The 23,523-nt window shown below is 58.3% G+C and overlaps 2 protein-coding genes across 2 annotated transcripts in view; both read left to right on the forward strand.

Annotated features, from left to right (window-relative positions):
* Nucleotides 1-23,124, forward strand: part of LOC147107864 (uncharacterized) — a 31,357-nt gene extending 8,233 nt beyond the window's left edge. Inside the window, exons 2-4 of the mRNA XM_086007374.1 lie at nt 260-3,853; nt 3,957-4,015; nt 9,924-23,124. Of these exons, the coding sequence (XP_085863500.1) occupies nt 260-3,853; nt 3,957-4,015; nt 9,924-23,025 (16,755 nt within the window). The 3' untranslated portion in view covers nt 23,026-23,124. The remainder of the gene's footprint in view (nt 1-259; nt 3,854-3,956; nt 4,016-9,923) is intronic.
* The window catches only part of LOC147107863 (uncharacterized), a 308,464-nt gene that overhangs the window by 143,671 nt on the left and 141,270 nt on the right, over nt 1-23,523 (forward strand). The window lies entirely within an intron of this gene.

The raw sequence follows: 23,523 nt of genomic DNA on the forward strand, positions 1-23,523 counted from the left end.
AACCACAACCACCCCAGCAGCCACAACCACAACCACCCCAGCAGCCACAACCACACCATCAGCCACCACCACACCAGCAGCCACCACCACACCAACAGCCACAACAACTCCAGCTTCCACCACAACACCAGCAGCCACAATCACCCCAGCAGCCACAACCACACCAGCAGCCACAACCACAACCACCCCAGCAGCCACAACCACACCATCAGCCACCACCACACCATCAGCCACCACCACACCAGCAGCCACCACAATGCCAGCAGCCACAACAACCTCAGCAGACACAGAAACCCCAGCAGCTACAACAACTCCAGCAGCCACAACCACACCAGCTGCCACAACCACCCCAGCTGCCTCCACAACACAAGCAGCCACAACAACTCCAGCATCCACAACCACACCAGCAGCCACAACCACACCAGCAGCCACAACAACTACATCAGCCACAACAACTCCAGCAGCCATAACCACACCTGCAGACACAACAACAGCAGCAACAACAACACCAGCAGCTACAACAACACCAGCAGCCACAACACCAGCAGCTACAACACCAGCAGCCACAACAACACCAGCATCTACAACACCAGCAGCCACAACAACACCAGCTGCCACAACAACTCCAGCAGCCACAACAACCCCAGCAGCCACAGATACCCCAGCAGCTACAACAGCTCCAGCAGCCACAACCACACCAGCAGCCACAACCACACCAGTAGCCACAACTCCAGCAGTCACAACCACACCAGCAGCCACAACCACACCAGCAGCCACATCCACACCAGCAGCCACAACAACTCCAGCATCCATAACCACAGCAGCAGCCACAAGCACCCCAGCAGCTACCACAACTCCAGCAGCCACCACCACCCCAGCACCCACAACCACAAACAAAGTCACCACCACCCCAGCAGCCACCACCACACCAGCAGCCACAAACAAACAAGCAACCACAATCACACCAGCAGCCACAAATGCACCAGCAACAACAACAACTTCAGCAGCCACAACCACACCAGCAGCCACAACCACACCAGCAGCCACAACAACTCCAACAGCCACAACAACTCCAGCTTCCACCACAACACCAGCAGCCACAATCACCCCAGCAGCCACCACAGCAGCCACAACCACAACCACCCCAGCAGCCACAACCACACCATCAGCCACCACCACACGAGCAGCCACCACCACACCAGCAGCCACCACAATGCCAGCAGCCACGACAACACCAGCAGCAACCACACCAGCAGCCACAACAACTTCAGCAGCCACAGAAACCCCAGCAGCTACAACAACTCCAGCAGCCACAACCACACCAGCTGCCACAACCACCCCAGCTGCCTCCACAACACCAGCAGCCACAACAACTCCAGCATCCAAAACCACACCAGCAGCCACAACCACACCAGCAGCCACAACAACTACAGCAGCCACAACAACTCCAGCAGCCATAACCACACCTGCAGACACAACAACAGCAGCAACAACAACACCAGCAGCTACAACAACACCAGCAGCCACAACAACACCAGCAGCCACAACAACACCCGCAGCCACAACAGCACCAGCAGCTACAACAACACCAGCAGCCACAACAAGACCAGCAGCTACAACAACACCAGCAGCCACAACACCAGCAGCTACAACAACACCAGCAGCCACAACAACACCAGCTGCCACAACAACACCTGCAGCCACAACCACCCCAGCAGCTATCACAACACCTGCAGCCACCACCACACCAGCAGCCACAACTACTCCAGCAACCACAACAACTCCAGCAGCCACAACAACTCCAGCAGCCACAACCACCCCAGCTGCCACCACAACACCAGCAGCCACAACAACTGCTGCAACCACAACCACACCAGCAGCCACAACCAAACCAGCAGCCACCACCACCCCAGCAGCCACCACGGCACCAGCAGCCACAACGGCACCAGCAGCCACAACCACACCAGCAGCCACAATCACACCAGCAGCCACAACCGCACCAGCAGCCACAACAACTTCAGCAGCCACAACCACACCAGCAGCCACAACCACACCAGCAGCCACAACAACTCCAGCAGCCACAACAACTCCAGCTGCCACCACAACACCAGCAGCCACAATCACCCCAGCAGCCACAACCACCCCAGCAGCCACAACCACAACCACACCAGCAGGCACAGCCACACCATCAGCCAACACCACACCAGCAGCCACCACCACACCAGCAGCCACCACAAAGCCAGCAGCCACGACAACACCAGCAGCAACCACACCAGCAGCCACAACAACTCCAGCAGCCACAACAACCCCAGCAGCCACAGATACCCCAGCAGCTACAACAACTCCAGCAGCCAAAACCACACCAGCTGCCACAGTCACCCCAGCAGCTACCACAACACCAGCAGCCACAACTACTCCAGCAGCCACAACCATACCAGCAGCCACTACCACACCAGCAGCCACAACAACTACAGCAGCCAGAACAACTCCCACAGCCATAACCACACCAGCAGCCACAACCACCCCAGCAGCTACCACAACACCAGCAGCCACCACCACACCAGCAGCTACTACCACACCAGCAGCCACAAGAACTACAGCAGCCAGAACAACTCCCACAGCCATAACCACACCAGCAGCCACAACCACCCCAGCAGCTACCACAACACCAGCAGCCACCACCACACCAGCAGCAACAACCACACAATCAGCCACAACCACGCCAGCAGCCACAACCACACCAGCAACAACAACCACGCCAGCAGCCACAATCACACCAGCAGCCGCAACCACACCAGAAACCACAACCACACCAGATGCCACAACAACACCAGCAGCCACAACCACACCGGTAGCCACAACCACACCAGCAGCCGCAACAACCCCAGGTGCCACCACAACACCAGCAGCCACCACCACACCAGCAGCCACAACCACACCAGCTGCCACAATCACACCAGCAGCCACAACCACACCAGCAGCCACAACAACACCTGAAGCCAAAACAACACCAGCAGCCACAACCACACCAGCAGCCACAACCACACCAGCAGCCACAACCACACCATCAGCCACAACCACACCAGCAGCCACAACCACTCCAGCAGCCACAACCACCCCAGCTGCCATAACAACACCAGCAGCCACAACCACACCAGCTGCCACAACCACACCAGCAGCCACAACCACACCAGCAGCCACAACCACACCAGCAGCGACAACCAAACCAGCAGCCACAACCACACCAACAGCCACAACCACACCGGCAGCCATAACAACACCAGCAGCCACAACAACACCAGCAGCCACAACCACACCAGCAGCCATAACCACACCAGCTGCCACCACAACAGCAGCCACAACCACACCAGCAGCCACAACCACACCAGCAGCGACAACCAAACCAGCAGCCACAACCACACGAGCAGCCACAACCACACCAGCAGCCACAACCACACCAGCAGCCACAACCACACGAGCAGCCACAACCACACCAGCAGCAACAACAACCCCAGCTGCCACCACAACACCAGCAGCCACCATCACACCGGCAGCCACAACCACACAGGCAGCCGCAATCACACCAGCAGCCACAACCACTCCAGCAGCCATATCCACCACAGAAGCCACAACAATGACAGCAGCCACAACCACACCATCAGCCACCATCTCACCAGTAGCCAGCACCACACCAGCAGCCACCACAATGCTAGCAGCCATGACAACACCAGCAGCAACATCATCAGCAGCCACAACAACTCCAGCAGCCACAACAACCCCAGCAGCTACAACAGCTCCAGCAGCCACAACCACACCAGCAGCCACAATCACACTTGCAGCCACAACCACACCAGTAGCCACAACTCCAGCAGTCACAACCACACCAGCATCCACAACCACACCAGCAGCCACATCCACACCAGCAGCCACAACAACTCCAGCATCCATAACCACAGCAGCAGCCACAAGCACCCCAGCAGCTACCACAACACCAGCAGCCACCACCACACCAGCAGCAACAACTAAACAATCATCCACAACAACCCCAGCTGCCACACCAGCAGCCACAACAACTCCAGCAGCCACCACCACACCAGCAGCCACCACCACCCCAGCACCCACAACCACAAACAAAGTCACCACCACCCCAGCAGCCACCACCACACCAGCAGCCACAAACAAACAAGCAGCCACAATCACACCAGCAGCCACAACTGCACCAGCAACAACAACAACTTCAGCAGCCATAACCACACCAGCAGCCACAACCACACCAGCAGCCACAACAACACCCGCAGCCACAACAACTCCAGCTTCCACCACAACACCAGCAGCCACAATCACCCCAGCAGCCACAACCACCCCAGCAACCACAACCACAACCACCACAGCAGCCACAACCACAACCACCCCAGCAGCCACAACCACACCATCAGCCACCACCACACGAGCAGCCACCACCACACCAGCAGCCACCACAATGCCAGCAGCCACGACAACACCAGCAGCAACCACACCAGCAGCCACAACAACTCCAGCAGCCACAACAACCTCAGCAGCCACAGAAACACCAGCAGCTACAACAACTCCAGCAGCCACAACCACACCAGCTGCCACAACCACCCCAGCTGCCTCCACAACACCAGCAGCCACAACAACTCCAGCATCCAAAACCACACCAGCAGCCACAACCACACCAGCAGCCACAACAACTACAGCAGCCACAACAACTCCAGCAGCCATAACCACACCTGCAGACACAACAGCAGCAACAACAACACCAGCAGCTACAACAACACCAGCAGCCACAACAACACCAGCAGCCACAACAACACCCGCAGCCACAACAGCACCAGCAGCTACAACAACACCAGCAGCCACAACAAGACCAGCAGCTACAACAACACCAGCAGCCACAACAACACCAGCAGCTACAACAACACCAGCAGCCACAACAACACCAGCTGCCACAACAACACCTGCAGCCACAACCACCCCAGCAGCTATCACAACACCTGCAGCCACCACCACACCAGCAGCCACAACTACTCCAGCAACCACAACAACTCCAGCAGCCACAACAACTCCAGCAGCCACAACCACCCCAGCTGCCACCACAACACCAGCAGCCACAACAACTGCTGCAACCACAACCACACCAGCAGCCACAACCAAACCAGCAGCCACCACCACCCCAGCAGCCACCACGGCACCAGCAGCCACAACGGCACCAGCAGCCACAACCACACCAGCAGCCACAATCACACCAGCAGCCACAACCGCACCAGCAGCCACAACAACTTCAGCAGCCACAACCACACCAGCAGCCACAACCACACCAGCAGCCACAACAACTCCAGCAGCCACAACAACTCCAGCTGCCACCACAACACCAGCAGCCACAATCACCCCAGCAGCCACAACCACCCCAGCAGCCACAACCACAACCACACCAGCAGGCACAGCCACACCATCAGCCAACACCACACCAGCAGCCACCACCACACCAGCAGCCACCACAAAGCCAGCAGCCACGACAACACCAGCAGCAACCACACCAGCAGCCACAACAACTCCAGCAGCCACAACAACCCCAGCAGCCACAGATACCCCAGCAGCTACAACAACTCCAGCAGCCAAAACCACACCAGCTGCCACAGTCACCCCAGCAGCTACCACAACACCAGCAGCCACAACTACTCCAGCAGCCACAACCATACCAGCAGCCACTACCACACCAGCAGCCACAACAACTACAGCAGCCAGAACAACTCCCACAGCCATAACCACACCAGCAGCCACAACCACCCCAGCAGCTACCACAACACCAGCAGCCACCACCACACCAGCAGCTACTACCACACCAGCAGCCACAAGAACTACAGCAGCCAGAACAACTCCCACAGCCATAACCACACCAGCAGCCACAACCACCCCAGCAGCTACCACAACACCAGCAGCCACCACCACACCAGCAGCAACAACCACACAATCAGCCACAACCACGCCAGCAGCCACAACCACACCAGCAACAACAACCACGCCAGCAGCCACAATCACACCAGCAGCCGCAACCACACCAGAAACCACAACCACACCAGATGCCACAACAACACCAGCAGCCACAACCACACCGGTAGCCACAACCACACCAGCAGCCGCAACAACCCCAGGTGCCACCACAACACCAGCAGCCACCACCACACCAGCAGCCACAACCACACCAGCTGCCACAATCACACCAGCAGCCACAACCACACCAGCAGCCACAACAACACCTGAAGCCAAAACAACACCAGCAGCCACAACCACACCAGCAGCCACAACCACACCAGCAGCCACAACCACACCATCAGCCACAACCACACCAGCAGCCACAACCACTCCAGCAGCCACAACCACCCCAGCTGCCATAACAACACCAGCAGCCACAACCACACCAGCTGCCACAACCACACCAGCAGCCACAACCACACCAGCAGCCACAACCACACCAGCAGCGACAACCAAACCAGCAGCCACAACCACACCAACAGCCACAACCACACCGGCAGCCATAACAACACCAGCAGCCACAACAACACCAGCAGCCACAACCACACCAGCAGCCATAACCACACCAGCTGCCACCACAACAGCAGCCACAACCACACCAGCAGCCACAACCACACCAGCAGCGACAACCAAACCAGCAGCCACAACCACACGAGCAGCCACAACCACACCAGCAGCCACAACCACACCAGCAGCCACAACCACACGAGCAGCCACAACCACACCAGCAGCAACAACAACCCCAGCTGCCACCACAACACCAGCAGCCACCATCACACCGGCAGCCACAACCACACAGGCAGCCGCAATCACACCAGCAGCCACAACCACTCCAGCAGCCATATCCACCACAGAAGCCACAACAATGACAGCAGCCACAACCACACCATCAGCCACCATCTCACCAGTAGCCAGCACCACACCAGCAGCCACCACAATGCTAGCAGCCATGACAACACCAGCAGCAACATCATCAGCAGCCACAACAACTCCAGCAGCCACAACAACCCCAGCAGCTACAACAGCTCCAGCAGCCACAACCACACCAGCAGCCACAATCACACTTGCAGCCACAACCACACCAGTAGCCACAACTCCAGCAGTCACAACCACACCAGCATCCACAACCACACCAGCAGCCACATCCACACCAGCAGCCACAACAACTCCAGCATCCATAACCACAGCAGCAGCCACAAGCACCCCAGCAGCTACCACAACACCAGCAGCCACCACCACACCAGCAGCAACAACTAAACAATCATCCACAACAACCCCAGCTGCCACACCAGCAGCCACAACAACTCCAGCAGCCACCACCACACCAGCAGCCACCACCACCCCAGCACCCACAACCACAAACAAAGTCACCACCACCCCAGCAGCCACCACCACACCAGCAGCCACAAACAAACAAGCAGCCACAATCACACCAGCAGCCACAACTGCACCAGCAACAACAACAACTTCAGCAGCCATAACCACACCAGCAGCCACAACCACACCAGCAGCCACAACAACACCCGCAGCCACAACAACTCCAGCTTCCACCACAACACCAGCAGCCACAATCACCCCAGCAGCCACAACCACCCCAGCAACCACAACCACAACCACCACAGCAGCCACAACCACAACCACCCCAGCAGCCACAACCACACCATCAGCCACCACCACACGAGCAGCCACCACCACACCAGCAGCCACCACAATGCCAGCAGCCACGACAACACCAGCAGCAACCACACCAGCAGCCACAACAACTCCAGCAGCCACAACAACCTCAGCAGCCACAGAAACACCAGCAGCTACAACAACTCCAGCAGCCACAACCACACCAGCTGCCACAACCACCCCAGCTGCCTCCACAACACCAGCAGCCACAACAACTCCAGCATCCAAAACCACACCAGCAGCCACAACCACACCAGCAGCCACAACAACTACAGCAGCCACAACAACTCCAGCAGCCATAACCACACCTGCAGACACAACAGCAGCAACAACAACACCAGCAGCTACAACAACACCAGCAGCCACAACAACACCAGCAGCCACAACAACACCCGCAGCCACAACAGCACCAGCAGCTACAACAACACCAGCAGCCACAACAAGACCAGCAGCTACAACAACACCAGCAGCCACAACAACACCAGCAGCTACAACAACACCAGCAGCCACAACAACACCAGCTGCCACAACAACACCTGCAGCCACAACCACCCCAGCAGCTATCACAACACCTGCAGCCACCACCACACCAGCAGCCACAACTACTCCAGCAACCACAACAACTCCAGCAGCCACAACAACTCCAGCAGCCACAACCACCCCAGCTGCCACCACAACACCAGCAGCCACAACAACTGCTGCAACCACAACCACACCAGCAGCCACAACCAAACCAGCAGCCACCACCACCCCAGCAGCCACCACGGCACCAGCAGCCACAACCACACCAGCAGCCACAATCACACCAGCAGCCACAACCGCACCAGCAGCCACAACAACTTCAGCAGCCACAACCACACCAGCAGCCACAACCACACCAGCAGCCACAACAACTCCAGCAGCCACAACAACTCCAGCTGCCACCACAACACCAGCAGCCACAATCACCCCAGCAGCCACAACCACCCCAGCAGCCACAACCACAACCACACCAGCAGGCACAGCCACACCATCAGCCAACACCACACCAGCAGCCACCACCACACCAGCAGCCACCACAAAGCCAGCAGCCACGACAACACCAGCAGCAACCACACCAGCAGCCACAACAACTCCAGCAGCCACAACAACCCCAGCAGCCACAGATACCCCAGCAGCTACAACAACTCCAGCAGCCAAAACCACACCAGCTGCCACAGACACCCCAGCAGCTACCACAACACCAGCAGCCACAACTACTCCAGCAGCCACAACAACTACAGCAGCCAGAACAACTCCCACAGCCATAACCACACCAGCAGCCACAACCACCCCAGCAGCTACCACAACACCAGCAGCCACCACCACACCAGCAGCCACAGCCACACCAGCAGCCACAACAACTACAGCAGCCAGAACAACTCCCACAGCCATAACCACACCAGCAGCCACAACCACACCGGCAGCCACAACGACAGCAGAAACCACAACCACACCAGAAGCCACAACAAAACCAGCAGCCACAACCACACCAGCAGCCACAACCACACCAGCTGCCACAACAGCACCAGCAGCTACAACAACACCAGCAGCCACAACAACACCAGCAGCCACAATAAATCCAGCAGCCACAACCACACCTGCAGACACAACCACCCCAGCAGCCACAACCAGCCCAGCAGCCACAAAAACACCAGCAGCCACAACCACCCCAGCAGCGACCACAACACCAGCAGCCACCACCACACCAGCAGCCACAACCACACAATCAGCCACCACACCAAAAGCCACAACAACTCCAGCAGCCACAACAACTCCAGCAGCCACAAACATCCCAGCTGCCACCACGACACCAGAAGCCACAACAGCTCCTGCAGTCACAACCACACCAGCAGCCACAACCAAACCAGCAGCCACCACCACCCCAGCAGCCACCAACACACCAGCAGCCACAATCACACCAGCAGCCACAACCACACCAGCAGCCACAACAACTCCAGCAGCCACAACAAATCCAGCTTCCATCACAACACCAGCAGCGACAACCACCCCAGCAGCTACCACAACACCAGCAGCCACCACCACACCAGCAGCCACAACCACACAATCAGCCATAACCACACCAAAATCCACAACAACTCCAGCAGCCACAACAAATCCAACAGCCACAACAACCCCAGCAGCCACAACAGCTCCAGCAGCCACAACCACACCAGCAGCCACAATCACACCAGCAGCCACAACCACACCAGTAGCCACAACTCCAGCAGCCACAAGCACACCAGCAGTCACCACCACCCCAGCAGCCACCACCACACCAGCAGCCACAAACAAACAAGCAGCCACAATCACACCAGCAGCCACAACTGCACCAGCAACAACAACAACTTCAGCAGCCACAACCACACCAGCAGCCACGACCACACCAGCAGCCACAACAACTCCAGCTTCCACCACAACACCAGCAGCCACAATCACCCCAGCAGCCACAACCACCCCAGCAGCCACAACCACAACCACCCCAGCAGCCACAACCACACCATCAGCCACCACCACACCAGCAGCCACCACCACACCAACAGCCACAACAACTCCAGCTTCCACCACAACACCAGCAGCCACAATCACCCCAGCAGCCACAACCACACCAGCAGCCACAACCACAACCACCCCAGCAGCCACAACCACACCATCAGCCACCACCACACCAGCAGCCACCACCACACCAGCAGCCACCACAATGCCAGCAGCCACAACAACCTCAGCAGACACAGAAACCCCAGCAGCTACAACAACTCCAGCAGCCACAACCACACCAGCTGCCACAACCACCCCAGCTGCCTCCACAACACAAGCAGCCACAACAACTCCAGCATCCACAACCACACCAGCAGCCACAACCACACCAGCAGCCACAACAACTACATCAGCCACAACAACTCCAGCAGCCATAACCACACCTGCAGACACAACAACAGCAGCAACAACAACACCAGCAGCTACAACAACACCCGCAGCCACAACAGCACCAGCAGCTACAACAACACCAGCAGCCACAACACCAGCAGCTACAACACCAGCAGCCACAACAACACCAGCTGCCACAACAACTCCAGCAGCCACAACAACCCCAGCAGCCACAACAGCTCCAGCAGCCACAACCACACCAGCAGCCACAATCACACCAGCAGCCACAACCACACCAGTAGCCACAACTCCAGCAGTCACAACCACACCAGCAGCCACAACCACACCAGCAGCCACAACAACTCCAGCATCCATAACCACAGCAGCAGCCACAAGCACCCCAGCAGCTACCACAACTCCAGCAGCCACCACCACCCCAGCACCCACAACCACAAACAAAGTCACCACCACCCCAGCAGCCACCACCACACCAGCAGCCACAAACAAACAAGCAACCACAATCACACCAGCAGCCACAAATGCACCAGCAACAACAACTTCAGCAGCCACAACCACACCAGCAGCCACAACCACACCAGCAGCCACAACAACTCCAACAGCCACAACAACTCCAGCTTCCACCACAACACCAGCAGCCACAATCACCCCAGCAGCCACCACAGCAGCCACAACCACAACCACCCCAGCAGCCACAACCACACCATCAGCCACCACCACACGAGCAGCCACCACCACACCAGCAGCCACCACAATGCCAGCAGCCACGACAACACCAGCAGCAACCACACCAGCAGCCACAACAACTCCAGCAGCCACAACAACCTCAGCAGCCACAGAAACCCCAGCAGCTACAACAACTCCAGCAGCCACAACCACACCAGCTGCCACAACCACCCCAGCTGCCTCCACAACACCAGCAGCCACAACAACTCCAGCATCCAAAACCACACCAGCAGCCACAACCACACCAGCAGCCACAACAACTACAGCAGCCACAACAACTCCAGCAGCCATAACCACACCTGCAGACACAACAACAGCAGCAACAACAACACCAGCAGCTACCACCACCCCAGCAGCCACCACGGCACCAGCAGCCACAACCACACCAGCAGCCACAATCACACCAGCAGCCACAACCGCACCAGCAGCCACAACAACTTCAGCAGCCACAACCACACCAGCAGCCACAACCACACCAGCAGCCACAACAACTCCAGCAGCCACAACAACTCCAGCTGCCACCACAACACCAGCAGCCACAATCACCCCAGCAGCCACAACCACCCCAGCAGCCACAACCACAACCACACCAGCAGGCACAGCCACACCATCAGCCAACACCACACCAGCAGCCACCATCACACCAGCAGCCACCACAAAGCCAGCAGCCACGACAACACCCGCAGCAACCACACCAGCAGCCACAACAACTCCAGCAGCCACAACAACACAAGCAGCCACAACCACACCAGCAGCCACAATCACACCAACAGCCACAACCGCACCAGCAGCCACAACAACTTCAGCAGCCACAACCACACCAGCAGCCACAACAACTCCAGCAGCCACAACAACTCCAGCTGCCACCACAACACCAGCAGCCACAATCACCCCAGCAGCCACAACCACCCCAGCAGCCACAACCACAACCACACCAGCAGGCACAGCCACACCATCAGCCAACACCACACCAGCAGCCACCACCACACCAGCAGCCACCACAAAGCCAGCAGCCACGACAACACCAGCAGCAACCACACCAGCAGCCACAACAACTCCAGCAGCCACAACAACCCCAGCAGCCACAGATACCTCAGCAGCTACAACAACTCCAGCATCCAAAACCACGCCAGCTGCCACAGACACCCCAGCAGCTACCACAACACCAGCAGCCACAACTACTCCAGCAGCCACAACCATCCCAGCAGCCACAACCACACCAGCAGCCACAACAACTACAGCAGCCAGTACAACTCCCACAGCCATAACCACACCAGCAGCCACAACCGCCCCAGCAGCCACAACTACTCCAACAGCCACAACCATACCAGCAGCCACAACCACACCAGCAGCCACAACAACTACAGCAGCCAGAACAACTCCCACAGCCATAACCACACCAGCAGCCACAACCACCCCAGCAGCTACCACAACACCAGCAGCCACCACCACACCAGCAGCAACAACCACACAATCAGCCACAACCACGCCAGCAGCCACAACCACACCAGCAACAACAACCACGCCAGCAGCCACAATCACACCAGCAGCCGCAACCACACTAGAAACCACAACCACACCAGATGCCACAACACCAACAGCCACAACCACACCAGTAGCCACAACCACACCAGCAGCCGCAACAACCCCAGGTGCCACCACAACACCAGCAGCCACCACCACACCAGCAGCTACAACCACACCAGCTGCCACAATCACACCAGCAGCCACAACCACACCAGCAGCCACAACACCCGAAGCCAAAACAACAGCAGCAGCCACAACCACACCAGCAGCCACAACCACACCAGCAGCCACAACCACACCAGCAGCCACAACCACTCCAGCAGCCACAACCACCCCAGCTGCCATAACAACACCAGCAGCCACAACCACACCAGCTGCCACAACCACACCAGCAGCCACAACGACACCAGCAGCCACAACCACACCAGCAGCGACAACCAAACCAGCAGCCACAACCACACCAACAGCCACACCGGCAGCCATAACAACACCAGCAGCCACAACAACACCAGCAGCCACAACCACACCAGCAGCCATAACCACACCAGCTGCCACCACAGCAGCAGCCACAACCACACCAGCAGCCACAACCACACCAGCAGCGACAACCAAACCAGCAGCCACAACCACACGAGTAGCCACAACAACACCAGCAGCCACAGCCACAGCAGCAGCCACAACCACACCAGCAGCCACCACCACCCCAGCAGGCACAACCACACCAAAAGCCACAACCACGCCAGCAGCCACAACCACACCGGCAGCAACAACAACCCCAGCTGCCACCACAACACCAGCAGCCACCATCACACCAGCAGCCACAACCAGACAGGCAGCCGCAATCACACCAGCAGCCACAACCACACAGGCAGCCATATCCACCACAGAAGCCACAACAATGACAGCAGCCACAACCACACCATCAGCCACCATCTCACCAGTAGCCAGCACCACACCAGCAGCCACCACAATGCTAGCAGCCATGACAACACCAACAGCAACATCACCAGCAGCCACAACAACTCCAGCAGCCACAACAACCCCAGCAGCTACAACAGCTCCAGCAGCCACAACCACACCAGCAGCCACAATCACACCAGCAGCCACAACCACACCAGTAGCCACAACTCCAGCAGTCTCAACCACACCAGCAACCACAACCACACCAGCAGCCACATCCACACCAGCAGCCACAACAACTCCAGCATCCATAACCACAGCAGCAGCCACAAGCACCCCAGCAGTTACCACAACACCAGCAGCCACCACCACACCAGCAGCAACAACTACACAATCATCCACAACAACCCCAGCTGCCACCACACCAGCAGCCACAACAACTCCAGCAGCCACAACCACACCAGCAGCCACCACCACCCCAGCACCCACAACCACAAACAAAGCCACAACCACGCCAGCAGCCACAACCACACCAGCAGCAACAACGACCCCAGCTGCCACCACAACACCAGCAGCAACAACAACCCCAGCAGCCACAACCACACCAGCAGCCACAACCACAGCAGCAGCCACAACCACCCCAGCAGCCACCACCACCCCAGCAGCCACAACCACACCTGCAGCCACAACAACACCAGCAGCCACAACAACTCCAGCAGCCATAACCACAGCAGCAGCCACAACCACCCCAGCAGCTACCACAACACCAGCAGCCACCACCACACCAGCAGCAACAACCACACAATCAGCCACAACAACACCAGCTGCCACTACACCAGCAGCCACAACCACACCAGCAGCCACAACGACACCAGCAGCCACAACCACACCAGCAGCGACAATCAAACCAGCAGCCACAACCACACCAACAGCCACACCGGCAGCCATAACAACACCAGCAGCCACAACAACACCAGCAGCCACAACCACACCAGCAGCCATAACCACACCAGCTGCCACCACAGCAGCAGCCACAACCACACCAGCAGCCACAACCACACCAGCAGCGACAACCAAACCAGCAGCCACAACCACACGAGTAGCCACAACAACACCAGCAGCCACAGCCACAGCAGCAGCCACAACCACACCAGCAGCCACCACCACCCCAGCAGGCACAACCACACCAAAAGCCACAACCACGCCAGCAGCCACAACCACACCGGCAGCAACAACAACCCCAGCTGCCACCACAACACCAGCAGCCACCATCACACCAGCAGCCACAACCAGACAGGCAGCCGCAATCACACCAGCAGCCACAACCACACAGGCAGCCATATCCACCACAGAAGCCACAACAATGACAGCAGCCACAACCACACCATCAGCCACCATCTCACCAGTAGCCAGCACCACACCAGCAGCCACCACAATGCTAGCAGCCATGACAACACCAACAGCAACATCACCAGCAGCCACAACAACTCCAGCAGCCACAACAACCCCAGCAGCTACAACAGCTCCAGCAGCCACAACCACACCAGCAGCCACAATCACACCAGCAGCCACAACCACACCAGTAGCCACAACTCCAGCAGTCTCAACCACACCAGCAACCACAACCACACCAGCAGCCACATCCACACCAGCAGCCACAACAACTCCAGCATCCATAACCACAGCAGCAGCCACAAGCACCCCAGCAGTTACCACAACACCAGCAGCCACCACCACACCAGCAGCAACAACTACACAATCATCCACAACAACCCCAGCTGCCACCACACCAGCAGCCACAACAACTCCAGCAGCCACAACCACACCAGCAGCCACCACCACCCCAGCACCCACAACCACAAACAAAGCCACAACCACGCCAGCAGCCACAACCACACCAGCAGCAACAACGACCCCAGCTGCCACCACAACACCAGCAGCAACAACAACCCCAGCAGCCACAACCACACCAGCAGCCACAACCACAGCAGCAGCCACAACCACCCCAGCAGCCACCACCACCCCAGCAGCCACAACCACACCTGCAGCCACAACAACACCAGCAGCCACAACAACTCCAGCAACCATAACCACAGCAGCAGCCACAACCACCCCAGCAGCTACCACAACACCAGCAGCCACCACCACACCAGCAGCAACAACCACACAATCAGCCACAACAACACCAGCTGCCACTACACCAGCAGCCACAACAACTCCAGCAGCCACAATCACACCAGCAACCAGAACCACCACAGCAGCCACGACAACACCAGCAGCCACCACCACACCAGCAGCAACAACCACACAATCAGTCACAACCACACCCAAAGCCAAAACCACACCAGAAGCCACCACAACACCAGCAGCTACAACAGCTCCAGCAGCCACAATCACTCCAGCAGCCACAACCACACCAGTAGCCACAACAATTCCAGCAGCCACAACGCCAGCTGCCACTGCAGCACCAGCAGCCACAACAACTCCAGCAGCCACAACAACTCCAGCAGCCACAACCACCCCAGCAGCCACAACCACACCAGCAGCCACAACAACACCGGCAACCACCATCACACCGGCAGCCACCACCACACCAGCAGCCACCACAATGCCAGCAGCCACAACCGCCACAGCAGCCACAACCACACCAGCAGCCACAACAACTCCAGCAGCCACAACAACTCCAGCAGCCACAACAACTCCAGCAGCCACAACCACCCCAGCAGCCACAACCACACCAGCAGCCACAACAACACCGGCAGCCACTATCACACCAGCAGCCACCACCACACCAGCAGCCACCACAATGCCAGCAGCCACAACCACCACAGCAGCCACAACCAGCCCAGCAGCCACAACAACTCCAGCAGCCACAACAACTCCTGCAGCCACAACAACCCCAGCAGCCACAACCACACCAGCAGCCACAACAACACCAGCAGCCACAACAACTCCAGCAGCCATAACCACAGCAACAGCCACAACCACCCCAGCAGCTACCACAACACCAGCAGCCACCACCACACCAGCAGCAACAACCACACAATCAGCCACAACAACCCCAGCTGCCACTACAACACCAGCAGCCACAACAACTCCAGCCCCCACAATCACTCCAGCAGCCACAACCACACCAGTAGCCACAACAATTCCAGCAGCCACAACTCCAGCTGCCACCGCAACACCAGCAGCCACAACAAGTCCAGCAGCAACAACAACTCCAGCAGCCACAACAACTCCAGCAGCCACAACCACCCCAGCAGCCACAACCACACCAGCAGCCACAACAACACCGGCAGCCACCATCACACCAGCAGCCACCACACTGCCAGCAGTCACAACCACCACAGCAGCCACAACCAGCCCAGCAGCCACAACAACTCCTGCAGCCACAACTCCAGCAGCCACAACAACTCCTGCAGCCACAACACCAGCAGCCACAATCACACCAGCAGCCACAACCACACCAGCAGCCACAACAACCCCAGCTGCCACCACAACACCAGCAGCCACAACAGCTCCACCAGCCACAACCACACCAGCAGTCACAATCACACCAGCAGCCACCACCACCCCAGCAGTCACAACCACACCAGCAGCCACAACAACTCCAGCAGCCACAACAACAGCAGCCACAACCACACCAGCAGCCAGAACCACACCAGCTGCCACAACCACACCAGCAGCCACAACCACACCAGCAGCCACAACAACACATGCAGCCTCAAAAGCCCCATCAGCCACAACCACACAAGCAGCCACAACAACTCCAGCTGCTACAACCACACCAGCAGCCACAATCGCACTGGCAGCCACAACCATTCCAGCAGGCACAGCAACTCCAGCAGCGACATCAACTCCAGCAGCCACAACCACAGCAGCAGCCACAACTACAGCAGCCACAACCACACCAGCAGGCACAACAACTTTTGCAGCCTCAACTCCAGCAGCCACAACCACCCCAGCACCTACCACAACACCAACAGCCATCAGCACACGAGCAGCCACAAATACACCAGCAGCCACTATCACACCAGCAGCCACAACCACACCAGCAGGCACAACAACCCCAGCTGCCACCACCAACCCAGCAGCCACAGCAACTCCAGCAGCCGCAACCACACCAGCAGCCACAACAACACCAGCAGCCACCACAACCCCAGCAGGCACAACCACACCAAAAGCCACAACCACACCAGCAGCCACAACCACACCAGCAGCAACAACAACCCCAGCTGCCACCACACCAGCAGCCACCATCACACCAGCAGCCACAACCACACCAGCAGCCGCAATCACACCAGCAGCCACAACCACCCCAGCAGCCATAACCACACCAGAAGCCACAACAACTCCAGCAGTCACAACCACACCAGCAGCCACAACCACACCAGCAGCCACATCCACACCAGCAGCCACAACAACTCCAGCATCCATAACCACAGCAGCAGCCACAAGCACCCCAGCAGCTACCACAACACCAGCAGCCACCACCACACCAGCAGCAACAACCACACAATCAGCCACAACAACCCCAGCTGCCACAACACCAGCAGCGACAACAACTCCAGCAGCCACAACCACACCAGCAGCCAGAACCACATCAGCAGCCACCACCACCCCAGCAGCCACAACCACAAACAAAGCCACAACCACGTCAGCAGCCACAACCACACCAGCAGCCACAACAACCCCAGCTGCCACCACCAACCCAGCAGCCACAACAACTCCAGCAGCCGCAACCACACCAGCAGCCACAACGACACCAGCAGCCACCACAACCCCAGCAGGCACAACCACACCAAAAGCCACAACCACGCCAGCAGCCACAACCACATCAGCAGCAACAACAACCCCAGCTGCCACCACAACACCAGCAGCCACCATCACACCAGCAGCCACCATCACACCAGCAGCCACAACCACACCAGCAGCCGCAATCACACCAGCAGCCACAACCACCCCAGCAGCCATAACCACACCAGAAGCCACAACAACTCCAGCAGTCACAACCACACCAGCAGCCACAACGACACCAGCAGCCACCACAACCCCAGCAGGCACAACCACACCAAAAGCCACAACCACGCCAGCAGCCACAACCACATCAGCAGCAACAACAACCCCAGCTGCCACCACAACACCAGCAGCCACCATCACACCAGCAGCCACCATCACACCAGCAGCCACAACCACACCAGCAGCCGCAATCACACCAGCAGCCACAACCACCCCAGCAGCCATAACCACACCAGAAGCCACAACTCCAGCAGTCACAACCACACCAGCAGCCACCACCACACCAGCAGCAACAACCACACAATCAGCCACAACAACCCCAGCTGCCACAACACCAGCAGCGACAACAACTCCAGCAGCCACAACCACACCAGCAGCCAGAACCACATCAGCAGCCACCACCTCCCCAGCAGCCACAACCACAAACAAAGCCACAACCACGTCAGCAGCCACAACCACACCAGCAGCCACAACAACCCCAGCTGCCACCACCAACCCAGCAGCCACAACAACTCCAGCAGCCGCAACCACACCAGCAGCCACAACGACACCAGCAGCCACCACAACCCCAGCAGGCACAACCACACCAAAAGCCACAACCACGCCAGCAGCCACAACCACATCAGCAGCAACAACAACCCCAGCTGCCACCACAACACCAGCAGCCACCATCACACCAGCAGCCACAACCACACCAGCAGCCGCAATCACACCAGCAGCCACAACCACCCCAGCAGCCATAACCACACCAGAAGCCACAACAACTCCAGCAGTCACAACCACACCAGCAGCCACAACCAAACCAGCAGCCACATCCACACCAGCAGCCACAACAACTCCAGCACCCATAACCACAGCAGCAGCCACAAGCACCCCAGCAGCTACCACAACACCAGCAGCCACCACCACACCAGCAGCAACAACCACACAATCAGCCACAACAACCCCAGCTGCCACCACAACACCAGCAGCGACAACAACTCCAGCAGCCACAACCACACCAGCAGCCAGAACCACATCAGCAGCCACCACCACCCCAGCAGCCACAACCACAAACAAAGCCACAACCACGTCAGCAGCCACAACCACACCAGCAACAACAACAACCCCAGCTGCCACCTCAACACCAGCAGCCACCACCACACCAGCAGCCACAACCACACCAGCAGCCACAACCACACCAGCAACCACAACAACACCAGCAGCCACAACAACTCCAGCAGCCATAACCACAGCAGCAGCCAGAACCACCTCAACAGCTACCACAACACCAGCAGCCACCACCACACCAGCAGCAACAACCACACAATCAGCCACAACAACCCCAGCTGCCACTACAACACCAGCAGCCACAACAACTCCAGCAGCCACAATCACACCAGCAGCCACAACCACCACAGCAGCCACCACAACACCAGCAGCCACCACCACACCAGCAGCAACAACCACACAATCAGCCACAACCACACCAAATGCCACAACCACGCCAGCAGCCGCCACCACAACATCAGCAGCCACAACAGCTCCATCAGCCACAATCACTCCAGCAGCCACAACCACACCAGTAGCCACAACAATTCCAGCAGCCACAACAACTCCAGCTGCCACCGCAACACCAGCAGCCACAACAACTCCTGCAGCCACAACAACTCCAGCAGCCACAACCACCCCAGCAGCCACAACCACACCAGCAGCCACAACAACTCCAGCAGCCACAACAACTCCAGCAGCCACAACCACCCCAGCAGCTATCACAACACCAGCAGCCATCACCACACCAGCAGCCACAAACAGACCAGCAGCCACAATCACACCAGCAGCCACAACCACACCAGCAGCCACAACAACCCCAGCTGCCACCACAACACCAGCAGCCACAACAGCTCCACCAGCCACAACCACACCAAAAGCCACAACCACACTAGCAGCCACAATCACACCAGCAGCCACAACAACAACAGCAGCCACAACCACACCAGCTGCCACAACAGCACCAGCAGCTACAACAACTCCAGCAGCCACAATCACACCAGCAGCCACAACCACAGCAGCAGCCACAACCACACCAGCAGCCACAACTACACCAGCTACCACAACCACACCAGCAGTCACAACAACTCCAACAGCCACAACAGCACCAGCCACAACCACAAGAGCAGCCAGAACCACACCAGCTGCCACAACCACACCAGCAGCCACAACCACACCAGCAGCCACAACAACACCTGCAACCACCATCACACCAGCAGCCACCAACACACCAGCAGCCACCACAATGCCAGCAGCCACAACCACCACAGCAGCCACAACCAGCCCAGCAGCCACAATAACTCCTGCAGCCACAACAACCCCAGCAGCCACAACAACTCCTGCAGCCACAACAACCCCAGCAGCCACAACCACACCGGCAGCCACAACAACCCCAGCTGGCACCACAACACCAGCAGCCACAACAGCTCCAGCAGCCACAACCACACCAGCAGCCACAATCACACCAGCAGCCACCACCACCCCAGCGGTCACAACCACACCAAAAACCATAACCACACTAGCAGCCACAACCACACCAGCAGCCACAATCACAGCAGCAGCCACCACCAACCCAGCAGTCACAACTACACCAAAAGCCACAACCACACTAGCAGCCACAATCACACCAGCAGCCACAACTACACCAGCAGCCACAACCACACCAGCAGCCACAACCACACCAGCTGCCACAACAGCACCAGCAGCTACTCCAGCAGCCACAGCCACACCAGCAGCCACAACTGCACCAGCTACCATAACCACACCAGCAGTCACAACAACTCCAGCAGCCACAACAGCAGCAGCCACAACCACACCAGCAGCCAGAACCAGACCAGCTGCCACAACCACACCAGCAGCCACAACAACCCCAGCTGCCACCACAACACCAGCAGCCACAACAGCTCCAGCAGCCACAACCTCACCAGCAGCCACAATCACAGCAGCAGCCACCACCACCCCAGCAGTCACAACCACACCAAAAGCCACAACCACACTAGCAGCCACAATCACACCAGCAGCCACAACCACACCATCAGCCACAACCACACCAGCAGCCACAACCACACCAGCTGCCACAACAGCACCAGCAGCTACAACAACTCCAGCAGCCACAATCACACCAGCAGCCACAACCACAGCAGCAGCCACAACCACACCAGCAGCCACAACTACACCAGCTACCACAACCACACCAGCAGCCACAACAACTCCAGCAGCCACAACAGCAACAGCCACAACCACACCAGCAGCCACAACCACACCAGCAGCCACAACCACCACAGCAGCCACCACAACACCAGCAGCCACCACCACACCAGCAGCAACAACCACACAATCAGCCACAACCACACCAAAAGCCACAACCACGCCAGCAGCCACCACAACACCAGCAGCAACAACAGCTGCAGTAGCCACAATCACTCCAGCAGCCACAACCACACCAGTCGCCACAACAATTCCAGCAGCCACAACAACTCCAGCTGCCACCGCAACACCAGCAGCCACAACCACACCAGCAGCCACAACAACACCTGCAGCCACCATCACACCAGCAGCCACCACCACACCAGCAGCCACCACAATGCCAGCAGCCACAACCACCCCAGCAGCCACAACCAGCCCAGCAGTCACAACAACTCCTGCAGCCACAACAACCCCAGCAGCCACAACAACTCCTGTAGCCACACCAACCCCAGCAGCCACAACCACACCAGCAGCCACAACAACTCCAGCAGCCACAACCACCCCAGCAGCTATCACAACACCAGCAGCCATCACCACACCAGCAGCCACAAACACACCAGCAGCCACAATCACACCAGCAGCCACAACCACACCAGCAGCCACAACAACCCCAGCTGCCACCACAACACCAGCAGCCACAACAGCACCAGCAGCCACAACCACACCATCAGTCACAGCCACACCAGCAGCCACAACAACACCAGCAGCCACAACAGCACCAGCAGCCACCACAACACCAGAAGCCACAACCACACCAGCAGCCACTATCACGCCAGCAGCCACCACAACACCAGCAGCCAAAACCACACCAAAAGCGACAACCACGCCAGCAGCCACAACCACGCCAGCAGCCACAACCACCCCAGCAGCAGAAACAACACCAGGAGCCACAACAACCCCAGCAGCCAAAACAACTCCAGCAGCCACAACCACACCAGCAGCTAAAATCACACCGGCAGCCACAACAACCCCAGCAGCCACAGCAACTCCAGCAGCCACAACAATCCCAGCAGCCACAATCACACCGGCAGCCACAACCACTCCAGCAGCCACAACTATCCCAGCAGCCACAACCATACCAGCAGCCACAACAATCCCAGCAGGCACAACTATCCCAGCAACCACAACCACACCAGCAGGCACAACAAGACCTGCAGCCACAACCACACAAGCAACCAAAACATCTCCAGCAGCCACAACCCCAGCAGCCACAATCACACCAGCAGCCAAAACCCCAGCAGCCACAAACAACCCAGAAGCGACAACCACACCAGCAGCTACAACAACTTCAGCATCCACAACCACACCAGCAGTCACAACCACACCCGCAGCCAGAACAACGCCAGCAGCCACAAACACTCCAGCAGCCACAACCACACCAGCAGCCACAACCACACCAGCAGCCACAACCACACCAGCAGCCACAACCACATCAGCAATCAC

Source organism: Somniosus microcephalus, chromosome 14, assembly GCF_052327205.1.
Source record: "Somniosus microcephalus isolate GS21.2 chromosome 14, FLI_Smic_1.0, whole genome shotgun sequence".
NCBI classification, from domain to species: domain Eukaryota; kingdom Metazoa; phylum Chordata; class Chondrichthyes; order Squaliformes; family Somniosidae; genus Somniosus; species Somniosus microcephalus.